Source organism: Halichoeres trimaculatus, unplaced genomic scaffold (assembly GCF_033239565.1).
Source record: "Halichoeres trimaculatus isolate MK-OKI-2021-1 unplaced genomic scaffold, fHalTri1.1 fHalTri1_scaffold_5, whole genome shotgun sequence".
Taxonomy (NCBI): Eukaryota; Metazoa; Chordata; class Actinopteri; order Labriformes; family Labridae; genus Halichoeres; species Halichoeres trimaculatus.
Genome location: NW_027437183.1, coordinates 38,095,330 through 38,117,191, shown reverse-complemented (window position 1 = coordinate 38,117,191; position 21,862 = coordinate 38,095,330). Strand labels below are relative to the sequence as shown.

Genomic DNA, 21,862 nt, shown 5'->3' with positions numbered 1-21,862 from the left:
CGTCCTCTGAATTGTAATCAGCATTTACTTTCTGCAAAACTCCTTCATGGTTTGATGTCTGCACAGCCGCGTGAATGCATAAATACAAAGTTTTGTACTTTTTAACAAGGTTTAGCAAACAGTAAACCATTACTGTTGTCCAGATCAAATCTACTTCTTGTTTATGCTCATCAGGCCCTGCCAGTTCTAAATAGTGTGCTATGTTTTAGACTTTTCATTGTTATGTGCAGCATGCTAGTAATGATAGTTTTTTTATCATCACTAATTAGCTTTTTGCTGTACGGTATTTTGTTTTCATTTGCATTGTTTTTACACTCTGTTATGTATTTAGTACTTACTCACTTAAGCATCATTTCTGCACTGACAACAGGTCCCAAAAGCCAATACAGATCTTTACACTGTGGTTATATTTCATCACTTAAAAATCAATGAGCCAGTTCACTGTTGCCTGACAGATGCTTGATTGGATTGACGGTGTTAAAAATCACTCTAGGTGTGGTTAATTGATCACCTCCCAAGAATCACATGGAGGATTTCTCACTTGAGCGTTTTATTCAGGGCACATGAAAAGTTTACAGCGTTGGTTTCTCTCAAAACAGCACTGATACCCAGATCACTGGCTACACCTTTGCAGAGGCTGGGTTCGACTAAATGCCCCAACCCAATAACTATCGTCAGATTTCAGGAATGTTAGATGTCGCCAGATGTGTGTTGGTGTTCTATAATATTCTGTACTATCTCAGGTTTAAACTGTACACTCCTTTCATTGTTTTTATTGTAAGAGTTAATTTTTGTCTTGATTTGGGTCACTGCTGGTCATTACATCTGCAATGAGGAGGGTCTGTTTAAATTAGATTGCCTTGCCACGTCTGGAGTCCCACGTACTCTGCAGTAAATGACTTTTAGCGAGGTGTGTTTGTTGTGGAATTAAAAGGAGATGGGATTGAAACAATTTTTTTTTTGTTCAAGTCAACCTTTTACTGGATACAACACACTGAGGCAAGGTATTTATCAGTACAGTTATGTAGCTATATGATTTTGAAACGTGACATCAAGTAAACTTTGTAGTAGCTGACTATATTTAGCACAGCTAGCAGCCCGGTGCTCTGAGACATGCTTGTAAAATGTAACGTTAGTGAATCCTGGTTATGTCCTGCCAGTCATCTACCAAGCAGAGCTAACGTAACCTCACTCTTCATTTTATTGATAGACTCTCAAGTTTGAACAGACCACTGCAGAATAACTGCTGACTGTGGGTTGGAGGCAACATTAGCACAAACAGCTTAGCCCCTTTGTTAGCCATTAGCTCTTGTTCTAGCCTTTAGCTAGCTTGTGCTCTATCTCTGTCCTGTTTATCTTTCTTCTGCCCTTCTGTTCTTTTTCTGTCTGACAGTTAGGCTCCAGTGTCCACCATCACTACAAAATGAATCACAGAAATTGTCTTCAGCAGAGAAAAACACAGATCTCTCTTCTCTCTACTAAACTTCATCAGCTGGCGTGGTGTTGCCATAGAGACTTAGACGAGCTATAAATCAACCTGGTCCTGCTCGACCTGATCGGGAAGCTTAGAAGAAGCTATGACGTAGCTTTGAGGAATAACCTATATTGGTGCTGATAATCTCATGTTAAAGTGTGGATTACAATCAGGCATATATCCAGAAGGGAGACTTTTTTAAGATCACATAGAAACTCCTCACAGCCTCTTTAAGAGGGTCCTGGAGTGGGGTGCAGATCTTCCTGGTGTAGTATATTTTAAGTAAGAGAGATAAGAATTCATCTCCCCTCACAAACACAGAGAACCTGGCTGCAGAAACTAAGAGCTGAAGTAAAGAAACGGTGATGTGTCAGTACTGTCTCTCCTGGTCAGTATTCAGACAAGGGTGTGCTCCTCCATCTGCAGGCGCCAAGAACAGACATGATGACATCCATGATGTTATATTTACTTAGACACAGCTGCTGCATGCCAGACTCACTTCAGCTGGGAGTCAATCCTGATATCCTTCAGAGAGGAAACCTGCCAGCAACACAACACTGCCCCCTGGTGGTTCAGTGTGAGCGCTAAGGTTTGATTTCAGCAGGGTGAAACCTGAATACTTTTCATTACTCTCAACAAGAAGTCCAGGTGAGCCTGTGAGGTATTATGCACTTCTGAATTGTTGAGGTAGGTTGCAGGTGTGGATCAGTGTGGATCAGTCAAACTCTGTGAACAAAGGTAGAAATCACTCCTGCTTTGTGCTCATTCCATTAATGTTATCATACCTACTCTGTGAGTCTGCATCTCCTCTGTCTCCTCTCTACGGTGGAGGACTGGGCTGGATTTAATCAGCCTGCTCTTCTTCATCACTGAGACAGGCGGTGATGCGCAGAGAGATAAAACAGACTGCTGAAAATCTCAGAGAGAGACTTCCTGGAATGACACATTTAAACACTTTCCTTTGGTTATGAGTCTGCGGTAATTTAGCAGAGTTTAAAGAAACTGTGAAGACTCATTTGATTTATTTCATTCTTTACAAGTAAACGACCTCTGGCTAAGCCCCGCCCCCTCCACTCACCCAAAAACAAACAACGAACATTCAGAGACAGGTGCCATGGCAGGTGTGACAGAGGGAGACATTTCACAGGATGCTTTTGATGATTTTTAGAGACACAAAGATCACAGATCATCTAGAAGTCAGCAAAGGGCTCTAAAGTCCACATTGGAGGCATGTATGGATCATTTTATTGCTGACAAGTTCAATAAAAAGCTTCAGTTACAGACTAAGTTTACAGCTCCCAGAGCAAACCTGATAAACAGCATCTGGTTAGCATCAGCATCTCAGACAACAAGACAGAGGATCAGCATTGGTCAGGACAAAAATACAACCTCCTTTTTACCATCTTTACCAAGAGTGTGTCTCTGTTAGTTTGGAGCTGCAGTGTTTCATTTAACTAAAGCCCAGCTTTTAACAACAGCTAACAATGATGTACGATCAGCTTTTTGAACCTTTTATTGCTGAAAGTGTTGATGAAACAGACAAAATGAAATTGAATTGATTGTCAAGGAGTCAGAGCAAGAAAATATTGGCGTAGATATTCTTTCCATCAGATAACAGACATTCTCCTCCATGATTTATGACTGAGAATATAAAGGCTCTTTCAGCAAATTTCTGCAAAGTAATCAGATACACTGAGGGTAAAAATAATGTGATCTGCAGCCCAACCCAGACCCTTTATAATTTAAATGTATCTATTTTTTTCTTCAAAATTCCCTTGAAAACAACAACAACAAAGCTCTTGCGTGTATGAAACAGATCAGTTCAAATAAATGTCCCCAACAATAACGACTTAAGTCACAGCTCCGTGACTGGATCAGAGACTCTAAGCGCGCAGAGCCAGTCTACAGACTGTGGGAAATTCTCATAAAGACTTTAAAATTCTCTAAACAAGTGCAACATGAAATCAGAAAGCTGAAACTGCAGAACAATGATAAATGAAAATCAATCAGGTCAAGCGAAAGTGTTGGCCAGTTAAAAAAGGGCAGAAAGCAGCTCACTTCCTTCCTTAGCTTCATATTTAACACTCCACCAAACATCAACCTGTCAAATGTTTTTTAATATTTAAGGCTGGAGCTGCTTCAACCTAAAGTCTAACAAAGTCACAGTAAAGTGCAGATCATATTATATTGGCTCCTCTTCACTGGTAACCCAGTCCACGTCTCTTAAAGTGGCAAAACACAGGGATGGTGATGGACAGACAGATAAACTGTGAACAAAGAACAAACAGGACTTAAAGGAAAGACCTGCTTTAAGAGACACAGAGACTTCAGATGTACAGCCTTCATACATTTTTAGTTATTAGTTTGGATTATATCAAACGCCTGATTGTAGAGTCAAAGAGCGGCGACCACACTACCTGTATGATGAACATCGTGACCACGCCTGCTCCTGTGCTGAGATAGTTACTGGCAAACCAGTTCTTCAGTTTGTCCACACACCCCTAAAAGACGACAATGGAAATCATAGAACAGCAAAATTCAAGTTTTTCTGATGAGCATGTGACTGGTAACAGCAGTGAGGATAACATTCCAGATACTTAAGAAACAATCCGAGCGTCATCTGGATTCACTCTTGAAACCATAAAGCAGGAGCTAATCTGCTTCTTGTTTTAATGCAGTGAATGAAATTTCAGGCAAAGAGATCTTTGGGCACTTTTTGGCTGAAAGGCAGAGAGCAATGCATCCATTTGGAAACCTCATAGATGAGGTGTGTATACAATAAAGTGGTTATAAAGTGTTAATAACCTCTTTCCAGTTGGAGTGAAAAGGGGTGTTACATGGATCCCTGGTACAACAGGAGATTGGGACGTTTTTCTTCCAGTCTGCCTCACCATGAACTCCACAGCACCTAAACTATAAAAAACACAAACCTACTTTAGTGAAATCTTCCATTATTTAAAGGAATGACTGATGTTTCATCCATCATTTAAATGTGCTTGTTGATCAGAAATGACAGTGGTTGATTGTTTGCCTGGGTTTCAGCCAAGACATGAAGTCTCTTTGTTGGGAGTTCATTGGCCTGTTTTGTTCTGGGTTTTTTTTCTAGGGCTCTATTTAAACTAACATCAGCTTCTGGAGCTTCGCTTCATTAGCTTATCTGCCGAGCTAACAAAGGTTGTCAAACATTGTGCTGAATGATTCAGTGTAGATACTGTAGCTCCAAACTAACAGAGACACACTCTTGGTAAAGATGGTAAAAAAAGAGGTTATGTTTTTGTTATGACCAATGCTGATCTTCTGGCTGCGTTTCCATTACACCTAGAAATGGGCAAAACTTAAATGTCGCAATAAAAATAACACTGAAATTTTAAAAAAAAACTCAAATTAGAATAAAAAGTTTTTACGCTGTCATAAGGTGTTTTTAGTCCATAACTGAAGCTTTTTATCAACCTTCTCAACAATAAAATGATTCATATACCCATCCAATGTGGAGTTTGGTGGAAACAGGGCTTTAGAAAGTACTACCCCCTTGGCACTAACTTTACAGTTGGAAGATGAACTACCCAGGAACTAAATTTAGACCCTGGTTCCCGTGTTCCTGCAGTCAAAAAGCACCTTTGGGTAAGAGCAACATTAATTCAAAATAAAGGTAACAGAACAAACTTGTTACTGCGATGAGCTCATAAAGTGAAGTTATTTGTGTTATCGATCAGAAAGCACAGGGGATCAATCACCAGGTGCTGGACAGCATCAAAGTCATCTTTTATGGTCTGGTTGGCTCCTGGTGCAGACTGTCTGTAGATCTCCAAGCTTCGCTTCAGGTCTTTTTCAAAGTATGAATCAATCTGCAGAACAGACAAACCAGCTTCATCAATCAATCGCACCAAACACCTCCAGCTGTGAGGGTGTACGGGTGCCTACCTCTCTGCTGTAGATCAGGAACACAAGGGCCATGGCCAGCTCCACCAGCATCAGGATGACCATGAGGATGAAAAACTGAATCATAGTCACACACAGGTCAGTTTGAGTTAACGTCAACCATACTTCTTTTCAGAAAAAGATCCACTTGTGTTTTATCATCATTGTACCCAAACTACCACATCACCACCAACTCTGAGTTTATCAATGAAATGACCCCGTCATGCCTTAAGCCTCGTCAGGTCTGAGGAACAAGACCTGGGCATGTACCCAGGGGTGATGACAGTGGGTTGTGGATAACCTAAGTTTCACTGGGTGCTAGGAGGGACAGGATTTGGGTCAGGTCACTAACAAATGGGTTTTTAAAGAGGTATGATTCAAGTGTAAGGAGTACCCAGTGATAACAACGGAAACCATTAAAATGTCTTCATTGACCCTCAGTCATCTAGGTCCTGGTTCCTCTGAAGACTCTGAAAACCAAGGCAATGGGACCATGTAGAGTTTGGAAAGACGTTTCACTTTTCAGCCAGGAAAAGGAGTAAAGCAGCTTCTTGGGTTAGAGGTGAAATGTCTTTTAAAACTTTGCACAGTCCACTGGCCTGGTTTGTTTTTGTTTTTCTATGAATCCCTGAATCTGCCTGTAAACTGTTCAAAACGGTCCTTTCTAAAAGTGGCACAAGACCTCCATGAGACTGGCTCATTTAATTAGTTTATAAGGATATCCCAACTGGTTTATAGCCCTACCCCAGCCCTAGAGGACTGGCCAATCAGAGTGGAGGGACTGATTTATAAAACCACCATGTGCAATATTGACAAAAATATCGCCATTTGATGCATTGAACCAGAGTTAGCTTAAGGTAATTTACACCTGCAGTTTCTCGGGAGACAGAGGCGGAAACAAGAGTTTTCTAAAACACCAGTGTGATAAAAATAGGAATTTGTTTGAGCTGTAAATCATGAGACGGTAGAAGCCTTAAAAAAAAAAAAAAAACATACAACCATACAACTTGCACTGTAAATCAGTGGTTTTCAAAGTGGGGGCCATGGCCCCCTGGGGGGCTGCCAGGGCGCACCAGAGGGGGCTCAGAAAATTGGAGGGAAGGGAAAAATAGGATATAATTATTTATTTATTATTATTATTATTATTACCATTATTATTATATACCAGTTGTCATGAACATACAACATACAAGAACCATAATATGGGATTCCCAGCTGCAACTTGGTCGTGATCTGTGTCGACCTGGCAGTTTGTGCCTGTTATTAAGCTATCTAAAAAACTTAACTGAACTTTGTGCTCTTGTCCTGTCTAACTACGGGCTATATGTCAGAAAGGAGTATTCCATCTTGGCTGACAGAGCCCTGAAATGCCTTCTCCCTTTTGCAACAACCTACCTGTGTGAGTCTGGCTTTTGTTTGTTGATAATTTCAAATTCTAAACAAATTTAATGATGACTGAAAAGGTAAAAAATGTTAGATAATACATTCATAAAGTTAACATTTCTTTACCTATGCTGAAACGTAGTCTGTTTTCAAACATGGTCCCTGGCCAGGAGCAAATGCTGTTTGGGGGGGCCTTGGTATGGTAGAATTAGGGAACTCCTGGTTTAATCATAGTCAAATAAACACCATGTATCATACTTACACTGATTAGCATGCAGCGGTTTTCCCGCATGCCCCCTAACACCCCTATGTAACACACACAGGTAACGATGGTCCCGGTGACCACCAGAGTGTTTGCTGGGTAGATGGGCCAGAAGGTGGGGATGAGGGATGCAAACTTTGAGTGTATCATCTGGAACTCTCCAAAAGCCACCACAAATGCACCGCACAGCTGGAAGAGCACAGGAGAGAGAAAAGAAACCTCAGTTTGTCGCTCCAAGTGTCTGAACAGTATTAACAGGTTAAGTTAATTAGACCTTCATATTTCTGCGGTCAAAAAATGTAACCTCACAATGTAAAACACAGCACTGACTTCTTTCATCAACATTTTATTAGCACTCATTATAAACAAGTAATGGACACTAGAAGTTAAAAAGCTGGGAAACTAGTTTTTCTGAGTTGGGCCAGCATAGAAAAATAAACTTATCAGCATTATGTTTTTATTTGATCACTTCACACAGATGCAAATCAGCTCTGATCCACTTAGTGCTTTATTAATTTCCAGAACATTCGTGGGCAAGTCCACACACAAAACAACAGATTGTTGATCCAACTTACACAAAAATTCTTAAAGTTTTTTCAAATATCTGTTAAAGCTGGACAAACAAAAATAATAATTATAATAAATGTGGTAATTTAATTTATTTCAAATCATCACTTTGTATAAATCCAACTCAAAATAATCAAACAAAGCTTAAGTTTCCAAACTTTTCAGTAAAATATTCTCTCTAACCAAACTCAAAAAACTGCTCTTATGTATTGAAAGAAAAGGGTTCTAACAAATCTTTTTTTTTCTGTGACTGTGTTTTGTAACCATGAGTGAGGAGGGAAAGCAGTAGGTATGAGGCCCTGCCAAACTTCAACATGTGCAGTGGTGGCACAGGCTGTTTGTGCTCCACATGGCACAGACTGTTTGTCTGTGCTTTACAGCATGGATGGGGTCTATGCTCAACATAGCATGGACCGTTTGTGCACATTGCAGAAATTAATTTCCTTAATTTATAGGGCAAATTTATTAATTACACAGCTTTCAGATTTACTCAGTATTATTAAGTATAAATTTTACGTAAGTGTGTGTGTGAGATGTTGTCTGTCTGTGTCAGCCCTGTGATTGACTGGCGGCCAGTCCAGGGTGTACCCTGCCTCTCACCCAGAGCAAGGACAGGCTCCAGCCACCCTGGACCCTGCACAGGATAAGTGGTTCAGAAAATGAATGAATGAATGAATTTTATGCAGGTTTCAGTGAGTAGAGCGTAAACTTTTTATAGTGCAAGACAAGAAACTTGTTACCACAAAGCATGACCCAAGTTGCATTGACTTAAAAAATATGTACGGTAGGTTTTGCGAACTCAAACTAGTATTTACTTGTAATTCATTTAAGTCTGTGATGACTGATACAACAAAACCCTGGCTCTTCTGAGTGACACCCTGTGACAAACTGTGGGTGGCAGCGTCACAGGGTTGGCGTACTGTGATTGGTCACATGACTTACTGTATGTGACGCTGTAGTTTCATGAACCGTATGAAACAGAGGAAGGCAGATTACAGACGGTCTAACTCTCTAACAATCATCTACATTTCTGGATCAGCTCATCACTGCTCTCAGGCACCACTTTTCTGGGGGTTACTGGCTGAAAAGTTTAGGAAACTGGACCATAACGGACCGTAAGGAGATGTCATGAGAGAGTCATGTACAGTAGGCGGCTGGTGTCAGTCGATTTGCAAAAGCTACAGCACAAATGCAAAAGTAACTACACAACAGAAGTGCAGCCACAACAGAAATTAAGAGGACAGTTATCCTTATGGACACAGAAAAGTTGTGAAAGTAGGCAAATGATTGTTTATTTTTTTTGTTTGTTTGATTTTATTTGTCTTCAGCTATGATAAATACAGCTTTAATTCTAAAATTGATTCATAAAGCTTAATATAAGATGACAATTTTTCTGGTAAATAAAGAAATATAAGTACTTTGAAGGATATTATAAGGTGAGACCCCAAAGTTTAATTTATCATGAACGAAGTTAAAAAAGAAAATTATTTTCTCTGTTCAAGAGAACTTTTTAAAGGATCCAACATGACGAGGTAAGGTATTTATCAGTACAGTCACAAAGTGTTGTTTAAAACATGACAACAAGCAAATGTAAATTTGTACTGCACGTCAGTAGCCGGCTATAAGTAGCTACTAGCAGCCCGGTGCTACAACTTATCCATAGGCTAACATAACATCAAATGAACTGTCAGTTAGTTTAGTAGCTGTCGACATGTAGCGCTCCTGACAGCTGTGACACGTGTCAGTTATGTGTAATATTAGCCCCTGTGTTAGCCTTTAGCTCGTGCTCTATCTCTCTCCTGTTAATCTTTTTCCTGATCTTCTGTCTTTTTTCTGTCTGACAATTAGGCTCCAGTGTCCACCATCACCACAAAATTAATCACACAAATTGTTTTCAGCAGAGAAAAACACAGATTTCTCTTCTCTACTAAACTTCATCAGCTGTGATGAAGTGTTGTCATAGAGATTTAGACGTGCCATAAATCAGTCTAGTGTAGCTCAGCCCAACCAGGAAGCTAAGAAGTAGCATTTCAAAATAACCTGTAAACTGTAGTACTGACGCTGATAATCTCATTTTAAAGTGTGGATTAGGATCAGGCATATATCAGGGAGACTTTTCTCATGATAAATCTCCACAGCTTTCCGCAGTCTACTGACATATAGAATAGAATAGAATAGAATAGAATAGAATAGAATAGAATAGAATAGAATAGAATAGAATAGAATGTACTTTATTGTTCAGAGTCACAGCAGCAAACAAGAAAGTGTATTGATATATATGGTGCAAAAATTAAATGGTCTATAAAAACAATATTATATGTCAGCCAGGAAGAAAAAATGAAACGACAGCTTGGATCACAGTCTCATCTGTTAGACCATCTCTGTGTTTAGTTAATCTCAGGGTTTAGTTGCCCAGTGTGGTTTCAGCATTGTTTCAGTCGTCTTGTTTTACTTACCCAGCATAGAAAGTTGAGTTTGACCAGCGTAGCTTTGCAGAAGTTCACACAAGAGCGGTTCATCCTGACAGTGTTTCTCTGTGTAATCTATGACAGTGACAAACAAGCTGTTTAAGGTTGACGCTCAAAGAAGAACAACACATCCCAAAGCACTAACAGGGCTCTTTAAATGTATTGTTAGTAAAAACAGGAGAGCTCTGGAGTGTTTACAGGACACCTCTGTTTGATATGACAACACACACACCACAGCACAAGAGACACCTGTAACCTGCTCAGGCCTCACTTAGTTATCATTAACTGCTCTCATCTCAGGATGAAGGATTTGTTGCAAATTTCTAGTGGAACAACTGAGATTATTTCATCAAGAGTGTTAGAGAATATTTCCTTTGTGCGACTAAAATGAAAGAAGGAAGATAATACAGTCCTTTCCAACTTCTTTCCTTCACACTGCTCCACAGTGGTTATAACTGCTTTATTACTATGTAATGAATCCTGTTCAACATGAAATATGATACTATTAACATTTCACATAAAATTATGTGTGGTTCTCTTATGCTTATTTCTATTTTTGCTTAATTCATATTTTAATGTTTTCAGAGAAGAAGAAAAAGAAGAAACAATTTTTCAAGTATATTTTCATTTTTTATCAATCTTTGAATATTATGTTTTAACTATCTCTATCATCTTTATAATCATTGGTAACTTATTTATTTTACTTGAATTTCTTTTACTGGAAATCATGGCATGAGGCCCATAAAATAATAATTTAAATGTTAATAATATATGACTAAGGCAATTATGCTATTGAGTTAACATTATGTTTATTGTTCTTTACATAAAGCAGTTAAAGTGCAAATTAAGTGTAATAATAGGGACTAACACATCAACAATCAAATATCTTACCTTAGAATAACCTGTATCAAGGTGTGTTGAAAGGACAGATCCAGTGTGTTTTGTATTCTGCTGTTGTTCCTAACATTCCCAGAGTGAAATGACGACAGTCTCAGCCAAGACGAAGCAAACAAGCCAATACAGTAAGGGTGAGGCCTCTGTCTGCCAACCGGGCCTCAGGTATGTGCCTGTGACCAGCACTGAGGGGGAGGAGGAGGAGGAGGAGGAGGAAGAGGAGGAGGAGCATTGACTCTGACCATCGGTAAACAAACCGTACTGGGATTAATCATAGATTTATCTGCCTTCTTTACTTTCTGAAGATCAGCTTTGGGGGAAGTTGTTCCCAGTGACTGTGGTCCACAGAGCAGGTTTCTGATAGTGTGCCCAAACCAAAAAAGGAATCTTACTGGTCTATTTCACTGAAGTAAAAACCAAGGTCAAAGGTGTAGTCTGAATGAAATTTTATCACCGAGTGTGGTTTGTCAATTGCAAAAGTGTTTTTATGTAGCTGAATGGGTCTGATTTGCGTTAATAGCTATGCTAATAGCCAGTGTTGTGTGTGACCTTTCATTAAACGAGCTCATATTTTCCTGAATGCTGAACTAAACCGCTCAGTTTATAACTTATGAATGAGAACCTGATCAAAGTTCACTCCTGAGGCAGTGAACGACTGCTTACAATCTTACAGGTGCCAACAGGTGCCGAAGCCCATCTCCCCGAAACGTGCCAAAACAGAGAAGTCAATCGTGCTCAATCACGGCATTGTTGCCGTCACACTTGCCATTCAAAACTTGCTTTAGTGCTGTAGGGTGCTTAAAGGGGACATATCATGCTGATCCCTGATTTCATACTTACATATAATATAATACATTTGAAAACAAGACCTTTCACCCCCTGAATTTTCAAAAAAATGAGATGTTGTATTTTTTCTGATATACTAGACCGAGATTTGATGCCTCTGAAAATAGGTCATTGCCATTTGGCAGCGAGATTTCAACCTTCGTGACGACACGAGGATCCTTTCTTTTTATCAGTAATCTGATAAAGCAGCTCCTCCTCTGTGATGTCAGTTAGTCACACAACCGCCACCGAGGGATACACCCACCAAGAGCCGAGTATCCCCCCTCAGATGCTGGATGCAGGGACTCTGCTCTGCTGAGCAGCTCGGCTTTACATGGTGAATTAGCAGTTAAAACACTGTAGTTTTAGCAGACGTCGTAATACTTGTGAGACTGTGATATTTGCATGCTTGTTCTGACATGCACTGTGAACCTGGACCACAATAATGCGGCAGTAATAACATAGTGACTAACTGACGGTAGAGGTGATCTTTAGACTACACTTTCAGCATGATGGATAAATCAGACAGAGAAAAGTGAAGGAGCAGGATGGAGCCCTGTTATAGAAATAGTTTATTGATGAAGTCTGCCTATATTTCCACATATAAACTATACATGTTACAGTACCGCTTTGACTCACCACACTGAAGCCTCCTGAGATGATCTGTGTCCAGGTGGATTTTCTTCCTCCTGAGCTGCAGAACCGTCCGGGTCTGACTCGGGGTCCAATACAAAAGGACGTCTCCTACACTCTGCCATTTTATTAGTGCCATCAATGCCTTACGGTGAAGTTTTGGCAAACAGCAAACTCGCTCGGTCTGCTCCATTCAATGTGGTGATTTTTTTTTAAATACTGCCATGCTGCAAAAAAACGCCCCCTGGCTCTACCCCTTCCGCCCCTTGGATAGAACTGACCAATCAGAGCACAGACGTTGCGAGATTACTGGAGGTCATTCTGGAAACGGAGCGTTTTAACGAGATCTTCAGAATGACCTAAAATGAGGATATTGAGAACGCTATTGTGGGGCAATGAAGGAACTAAATGACTTGTACTGAGGGCAGAAATGCTTTACAGGCATCCTAGTCTGGCATAGTGAAAAGGAGAAACAAGCATGACATGTCCACTTTAAGCACAGCACAGTTTGCCAGTGTGACCACGTTCTCACTGCCCTCTGCTTGGTCTGATGGTGTTTTGTGTAATCTTCCTGGGTCTTCAGCTCTGTGGTGGTGACACAGACAATGGGTCACAGGAACACTTAAGTTCTGGGGAATTTTTGAACAGGAACTAAAATTTCCAGGACCCATCAGTCCAAAACCCAGAATGTATAAAATAATGGTGCAGTCTCCCCTATGTCACCCTCCGTCCCTAAAGCAGAATTATGACGGGGGCTCTGTTGGAAATCCTGACTCAAGAGGCAGAGTTTGAGCCTTCTAATTAACAGCTATAGGGTGATTGCAGTCACATGAGCTGAGCTGAGCCTCTGATTGGATAAACTCCTGATCTTAATATACTCTGAACCGCTGAGTTAAAAAAAATAAAATAAAATAAAATTTGGCTTGGTGTGTACGTGGTTTCTGGTATTTCTGCAGCCATCCTCATGTGGATACCTGATGAACTACACATTTTTTCCACACTCCCACCTTGGCTTCATTTTTTTAGAATTGGATGTTGCCCTTTGGTTGACACGCAGTTTTTGACTGGTTTCCAAACTGCCTCCTACCAGCTGCATATGAATGTAGAAGCCCCGAACAGCTCTCCCTGACAAACAGTGAACCACTGCCCCTCATAAAGCATGAAGACCGCAGAGATTGGCCTATGTTTTGGCTGAAGAATGAGGCAGTGGATTGAGGACTTTAAGAGGAAACAGCTTTGGATCATTATTAAATGCTAGTGTGAGGAGACAGGTTTACATAATGTACGATTATAATACCAGTGATGGGGATAACAGGGTTAAAAAGTATTCGTGTTACTTATGTCGTTGTTGTTTTACAGTAACAGGTATTCTTATGACTTACTGTTTCAAACATTACAATGTTACCAACAGCAAAATGTGTTTTAATGCTCTGATATCTGTCAGAGCCAGTGCTTTAAAGTGAATCAGAAGAGCTGACTCCCATCCAGTGAGAGCAGGCTCCCAACTTTTCTCCTTGCATTGCTCAGCTCTCAATCAGACACTCAAGGCAGAGCTTTGTTTTGGTTGACAGCCAATCACATGTGAGGTTATTAGAGGGGGACACTCAGTCAGGTATCCTGTCCTCCTGTCCACACGTAGTGAGTGAGACAGCAGCAGCTTTGATAAAACTGTCAAACAAAGGCAAGAATCTGTGATGACAAGTTTGGCTCTTTTTAAAGAGACGGCTCTTTTGGCTCAGCTCGCAAAGAGGAGTCAGCTCTCTTGGCTCCCTAATGGCTCCTTATTTAGTATCACCTTTAACCTCATATTTTAGCCTAACCTGACAAATATGAACAATCAGTGTGTTTATGACAAGCCTCATAATTTCCTGGTTTTGTGCATTTGTTCTGTTACAATAGCAGGTATTCTTATGTTTGCCTAACATTTAACCTCATTCCCCTGATTCATTACAAAGTATCAGTACTTCCAGATTCACCTTTTGAGCATGACACATCCCTAAGAACAGTAGCTTAGTCAGATCTGTTTAGCCGACTCTTCTTTGGGAGCTGTGCCAGTAGAACCGACTCTCTGGAAAGCGCTGAACCTCCCATCAGTCCCTGTGTCATTTGCTTTACATGTCGAAGGTAATGGTAAACTCCTCCAGGTCCAGTCTGTTGTGTTTATGCAAGCGCCATGTTAACATCCTTTCACCATATGAACTCTCCATCTCATGGACTTACATTTAAGATGACAATGACTTCCAGAGTCTGAGGCTGGCTCTCACTCTGGCTCCAAGGCTGCAGCAGGCAGCACTAAAAAACCAAAGCAGTCTATGAATCTCAGGCAGACAAGCTCAGACAAGCCGTGGCAGGGGAAATTGAGGGGATCCTGAGGAGTTTGGAGTGAAAGAGAAGGTGGTGGCAGCCACAGTGGATAATGCAGCAAACATGGATGTAGCTTTGAAAAAAAAAAAAAGGACATTATCAAGTTTCCATGTTTTTCACACACACGTAACCTTGGAGCTCAGAAGCTGTACAACTGCAGCACAGTTTCCAACTGGTGGTGAGGATTTGTTCTCGTTTGTATGGATGAGGAGATCCCACATGGCTTAAGTGGTCCTTAAAGAGAAACTACAACTCCTTTGTAAGAAAAATTTTAAATACATTAGCCAGAGTCTGCCAACATATACATTTCAACATGTGAATGAACAGATTAGTATCAATATGAAATGACAAATTAATAAAAATATTATTTATACTAATCTCTTCATGTTTTTGTGCACACTTTCAGAGCTGCCCCAGCACATGCTTCTCTTAGATGTGAGGAAAAGATGGAACTTGATGACTGAGTGTTTCTGTGCGCAGTTTTTAGCCATCCAAGCTGCAGAAAGACAAGAAAGTGATGTTTGGAAGAAAAAAAAGAGTTAAATAAAATATGGTTAGTAAAGTTATTATTAAAAAGTTTGTGTTTGTTGTGCAGTATGTACAGTCTTCCTCAAAATCATTCATACCCTTGCTAAATCTTGTGATTTTTAGTTATTTATGACCAGCAATTGAAGAAATGACAACAATACAAAATGCAAAAAAAAAAAAATATTTCTGGGGTATTTTATTGATGAAATCCCAAAAAAAGCTGTGTTCAAAATTATTCATACCCTTGACAGTATTTCAACAAAAATGTGCCAAATGTGGGAATTTTTGTCCAGTAGTTTCTTCAAGATGTCACAATGGAATAAAACCCTTTTTTTTTTTTTTCAAATGTTAAAGCGAAAAAAGTTATCTTTCCAGAGAAGTAAAAATAGGGGACAAGTGGTCATATCTTTCTCAATTCCCGGTCATCATGGTCAAGTAGAAAGAGCTCAGCAAAGACCTACGTTAGCGTGTTGTTCATACCCACAGTGAAGGAAAGGGTTACAAGGCCATTTCCAAGCAGTATGATGTCCCTGTTTCAACCGTCCAGAGCATCATAAAGAAGCACAAGAGGTTCAACACAGTTAAAAACCTCAGTGGGCGTGGCCGGAAGCGTAAGGTGTCCCCCAAACTTGCAAGGAAAATCTGCAGAGAGGTCAACACCAAACCACAGACCAAGATCAATGCCCTAATTGCAATGCTTGACCAGACAGGAACAAAGGTGTCATGGTCCACTATCGGGCGAGTCTTTCACAGAGGAGGTCTCCATGGACGTAAACCTCGAAAGACACCGCTGCTCAGGAAGAAACATCTGGCAGCTCGCCGGGCCTTTTGTAGACGTCATCTGAAGCAAGATCCCAGATTTTGTTCCACCATCCTGTGGTCCGATGAGACAAAGTTGGAGTTATTTGGTCATATGGATGCTCAATATGTCTGGAGGTAGAAAGGAGAAGCCTATATGCCAAAGAACACTGTGCCCACTGTCAAGTATACTGGTGGAAGCATAATGCTATGGGGATGCTTCTCCTCCAGTGGCACGGGGAACCTTGTCAAGGTCCAAGGTATCATGAAAAAGGAGGATTACATTAGGATACTTGATGAAAATGTGAAGGAATCTGCTGTGAAACTCCAGCTTGGCCACGACTGGATGTACCAGAACGACAATGATCCTAAACACACTGCCAAGATAGTGAAGAAATGGTTCAAGGACAATGATGTCAGTGTCCTGGAATGGCCAAGTCAGAGTCCTGACCTGAACTCCATTGAACACTTGTGGCATTGCTTGAAGACCAGAGTGATGGCAAGGAAACCAACCAACCTGACCCAGCTTGAGGCATTCCCCAAAGAAGAGTGGGCCAACATCCTACAGGAGACATGCAGGAAGCTTGTGGACACATACAAGAATCGTCTGGAAGCAGTCATAAAGAATAAAGGCTGTGCCATTGACTATTGAACAAAAACGATGGGTAGGGTATGAATAATTTTGAACATGGAATTTTTGGGGATTTCATCAATAAAATACCCCAGAAATAAATATTTTTTTTTGCATTTTGTATTGTTGTCATTCTTTCAATTGTTGGTCACATATTACTGATACATAATTTGAAAACAAGCATTCATTTAATCACTACATGCAACAATCACAAGATTTAGTAAGGGTATGAATAATTTTGAGGACGACTGTATATATTTTTGTTGTGTTAATGTTGCAGGCTGGCCAGGATTGGCAATGAGGACCTAAGGAAGGCAGAGAAGTTTGTGCTGCTGATGAGGATACATTATACATCTAAACTTGAAGTCTCCAGTAAACAAGTCCAACCTGTGGCCAGATACTGCCTATCCTCCAGAAGCTGCACCTGCATTACACTGTGCAGGCAGACGACTGTATTTACCAAGAGCATCAAGGAAAACATTTGGAATTATCTTTCCAAACGTTAGCAGGTAAAGTGGGTGACATTTGTTTATCATTCTATGGCAAGTGATTATATACAGTAATGTTTATTCTTATTTAATCTTATTTTCCCCTAAATTTGTGTCAGTTGTTCACCATTGTATACTTCAGAATTCAGATGTTCAGGTTCAGGACATTCAGGATATTCACATCTAAAAACGCTTTTCATTGTTGGACATTTCTGTTGTGAGAACTTTTCTTCTCGCTCTTTTCTGATGCACTGAATTTATTCTTCAGCTAAAAGAGTGGGGAGAGACAGAGGTAGGCAGATGAAGAGGACGAGGAAGGAGATGACTATGTAAGTTTCGCTTATTGTCAAGTGTTTTGTTTGTTTGCTGTGCTAATCCCACACTTAAAGGGTGCACCAACCCTAAAAATTATACAGGTTTCCACTCAAACCAGACCAGATCATTGTTCCTTATTGTTCCTTCTTTTCCCTCTTTATTTTTCCTAATTTTTTGTTGCCCAGAATTTTTCAGAAGTCCTTGGAACAGGTGAAACAGCTTCTTTTCTTTTTACAGGTGAAAGACCTTAAAGACAAACACCACTACCATTTTATAAAACCGGGGACTCAAAGATCATATAATTATTAAACTCTTAACTGTTAATATAATGCAATTGATTATTATCAAACCCCTTAACATTAATAATATATATAATTAACACACCACAATAAATAGTCAAAAGAATAAACCATCAAACACGTACATGAAAATAAACTAACTTTACCTTTAGGTTAAAGTTAAATAAGTTGATTTGTTTCAGTGTAAATGCATCATATATATATATATATATATATATATATATATATATATATATATATATATATATATATATATATATATATATATACATATGGTACTCAGTTTGTTACTGAAAAATTGCTGATGTAAATAAATAATTAAGCAGACAGCGTTCCTAACTAGATTTTTTAGTTTAGTTTTTTTTTTAATCTTTTTCAATTAATCTTTGACCTTCACAAATTTTTTTTTTCTTTTTTTTTTTCTTTTTTTTTATTTTATTTTTTCAATAATAAAATCCTCCTTTAATTACTTTGTTTCAATAGTCTGCATATTTTCATATCCAAGGAGCACAACCGTTTCAGAGCTGAAAACCTGAGATTTATGTAGTCTTTATTTGAGTGTGCACAGGGTCATTTACATTTAAAAAGATTGTATATCTATTTCAAGTAAACTTTACCATGTCATTATCCGCTTTAATCCTATTAAACATAATTATCCAACAACAAAATTGTGTCAAGTGAAAATGCTGAGTGGCTCTCTGGGAAGCCACTAGCCACAGTGGCTGGTGAGCAAAAATATTGATGTGGAGCCCTGGCTGCTTGGGTAAGGTCACATGCTACATTCTTTTAAGACTAGTTTAGTAGCTGTCTATATTAGCGCAGCTGGCAGCTCAGTGTAACCTGTAATATTAGTGCTGATAATCTCATTTTAATGTGCGGATTACAATCAGGCATTTATCTAGAAGGGAGACTTTTTCAAGATCACTTAGAAACTCCTCACAGCCCCTCAAGAGGAAATGTCACATGGCTCGTTGGGAAGTTAAGTATTTTTAAAATTTATGAATGCCAAGTACCTAAGTGCACCCTGAAAACTGTTGTAAATTTACAGCAAAATTGTGAAAATTAATGATCTTATTATTATAGTTCTTGGACAATGCCAGCTCCAATGAAAAACAATAAAAGAGGGAGATCATTGTCAATTTAAACATGATAAAATGCACCAGAATGCAGGAAGTTCAATCAACTTCCTTTAAGATTTTCTTGGGAAGCACCCCCAAGTTGGGATGAATGGAAATAGTAGCTGAACCTTAAAAGAAAGGACTTATCATGACTAACAAAAGACACCACTTACCTACTGTTTTAGTTCTTTTTACACTTCACTCCACAACATGAAAACATTCCCTACATGAAAAATGAATTAACCATTTAATGCATTTTATTTACTTATTTATTCATTCATTCATTCATTCATTAAATTTATTTGTGTACTTATTTATTTTTAATTTTTAAAGTTTTTTGTTCGTTTTTTTTTCTTTGGGAGGAACATAATGGAGTCATTATCTTGCAGTGGTAAAAACACCATGTCCTCCTTAGGTGGAAGTTAAGAGGTTTGGGGAGAGGAACAGGGATTTGGGAGGAGAGGAGAGTAGAGAAGGGGAGAGGAGAGGTCCTCTGCGGCTGTGTCACTCGCAGGAAGTCCCAGGGTTGCCTCCAGATTGGTTCATGTCCTGGAAGAGGAGCTTTTGCCTCTCTGTGAGTCTCTGGTGAGTGGATTTAAAAATCTCCATCTCTCTTCTGATGGCGGCGTTCTGCTTCCTCTCCTCTAAGATGGCAGCTTTGAACTGTTCTTCAGTGGCGCTGGTCCTGGCTTGAAGCTCCTTGTTGTCTTTCTAGACCTTGTTTTTGGCCTGGAGCTGAGTTTGGAGCTTCTGCATCTCTCGTTGTAACATCTGCTCTCTGTGGGCAGCAAACTGCCTCAGGGAGGTCATCTCCTGGACCATCTTCTGGCAGGTGGCCTGATGTTGGGCTTTCAAGGAGGTGATGGCCGACTGGTCCTTGGAAGCGTTGTTAGCATCTTTCTGCTGCTGAAGCTCATGCTGCAGCGACTGAAGCACCTGCTGAGCGTGCTGCATATGAGCCTGGTATGTCTGGCTCTGCTCTGCCATCTTCTGACGTAAGGCGTTTTGTTCTTTCGCCATAGTTTCCATGGCCGCCTTGTCCTGGGACACCTTGACAGCGTGAGCCTGTGTTTGTTGGTGTAGCTCTTGTTGAAGGGTGTTTGCTGTCTGCCTGGCAGTAAGCAGATCAGCTTGGTGCTTCATCTTTTCCTCCGCTGTCTTCTGAAGGAGAGCTTGGTGTTCACCTCTGAGGGATGTGAAGGCTCCCTGATCCTGAAGAGCTTTGCTGTTGTTGCTCTTCTGCTCCTGGAGCTCACGCTGTAGCCCCTGTAGCACCTGCTCAGCGTACTTGAGATGAGCCTGGTATGTCTGGCTCTCTTCTGCCATCTTTTGACGCAGGGCGTTGTTTTCCCTGGTCATGGCTTCCTTGGTAGCCTTGTCTTCTGTTGTCTTTTGAAGCAGGGCGTTGTGATCGGCTCGTAAAGATGAGAAAGCAGCCTGATCTTGGGAAGCTTTGTCAGCAGCCTTCTTCTGCTCCTGAAGTTCACGCTGTAGAGCCTCAATCCTTTGCTCTGCGCTTTTGATGTTGTTTTGGCCACTCTGTCTCTCTTCAGCCATCTTCTGCAGCAGGGCGTTATGCTCTTTGGTCATAGCCGCCATGGTGGCCTGGTCTTGGGCCACCTTGTTGGCATAGACCTGAACTTGTTTGTTGAGGTCGTCCACCATCTTCCTGGCCTCATTCATTTGATTTTGGTGGAAGGCTTGCAGCTGGCTGTGAGCACCTTTGATATTTTCCAGTTCTTGCTGCAGGTGTAGGTTCTCCCCCCTCTTTAGGTCCAGCTGAGCGTTGTCCACCTCCATCCGGCTATTCCCACCATTAGCTGCCTTCTTGGTCTGCAACAGCTGCAGAGGTGGAATTGGTATTGAGGCGTTTTTCAGCAGTTCCTCCAGCTCTTTGCACCTGTTCTGGTACACTTCTTTGAGGTTTTTCTCTTTCATGAGATTCCTCTTGGCCATATCCCGTTCTTTGCTGAGTACAGCCTTGTCCTTCCTCTCTTGCTGGCAGGTGCTCCTCTCTCTGTTCAACATGATGTTGAGCCTGCCTGCGTCTTGTCGGAGTTTATCAACTTCCGACATGTTGCTGTTTGCAGCTCGTCCTTGGACCTGATGTTTGAAGGTCTTCAGGTTGAGCTTGCTTCTCATTTTTTTGCCATCACTGGCATTGGTATGGGCAGATTTTCTTCTGCAGGCCTTGGCCTGAGCGTTTCCTGCTTCCTTTTTCTGATACATGTTTCTCAGTTTGTAGCTCTCTGTCTGACACGTGTGTCTCCAGTGAATGATCGGTTTGTAATGATCTCTGTGAAAGCTGCTCTCTCATAGACTCTAGTTCATGGAAAGGGGTCCACTGTGACCTCATAGAGGAGAGGTTCTAGAGTTCTGTTTGTTTTATGGTTTAAACTCAAATTCAAATGTAAACATGTTGAGGCCATTCTTCTTCATGCTAAAAATGTTATGCCGCGGCCACACCAAACGCGAACACTCGAATTTACTCGCCCGAATGGCCTGTCACGCGCCGCATGAACGCCTGCTGGACTTTTTTGACAAGCTGAGGCGCGAACACGTGAACGCGCGGTACTATGCTCGTTCATTTAAAGACAGAAAGCCCAAAAGAGCATCTGAAAAACAATGAGCTGTGGTTTCAAAAGCATAACAGGAGAGTGTGTGAAAGCTTTGGAGATCACAATCAAGGCCTGCTGCCTCTCCCTGGTAATCCACCAGCCCTGCTTGGCTGTTCCCTGCGACCTCATCCTCGATCCACCGAACCTCCGACCACCCGAACCCCCGACCCCCCGAACCCCCGACCCATGTTCCCAGAGGTCTCCCTGGGGATAATGAAGGGGTGGAGGAAAGAGAGGAGCACAGAGAACTTCCATCTTTTCCCTGGCTCTGCCCCTGCC

General features: G+C 40.8%; 1 protein-coding gene across 1 annotated transcript; it reads right to left on the bottom strand.

Annotated features, from left to right (window-relative positions):
• Positions 1-3,672: 3,672 nt before the first annotated feature.
• On the bottom strand, positions 3,673-10,123 carry LOC141791007 (leukocyte surface antigen CD53-like). Its single transcript, XM_074671189.1, has 7 exons — positions 10,061-10,123; positions 7,038-7,226; positions 5,396-5,470; positions 5,209-5,319; positions 4,280-4,387; positions 3,892-3,975; positions 3,673-3,741 (listed from the first exon to the last, which is right to left on the bottom strand). The coding sequence occupies exons 1-7, from the start codon at positions 10,121-10,123 to the stop codon at positions 3,673-3,675; spliced, it is 699 nt and encodes a 232-aa protein (XP_074527290.1).
• Positions 10,124-21,862: the final 11,739 nt, after the last annotated feature.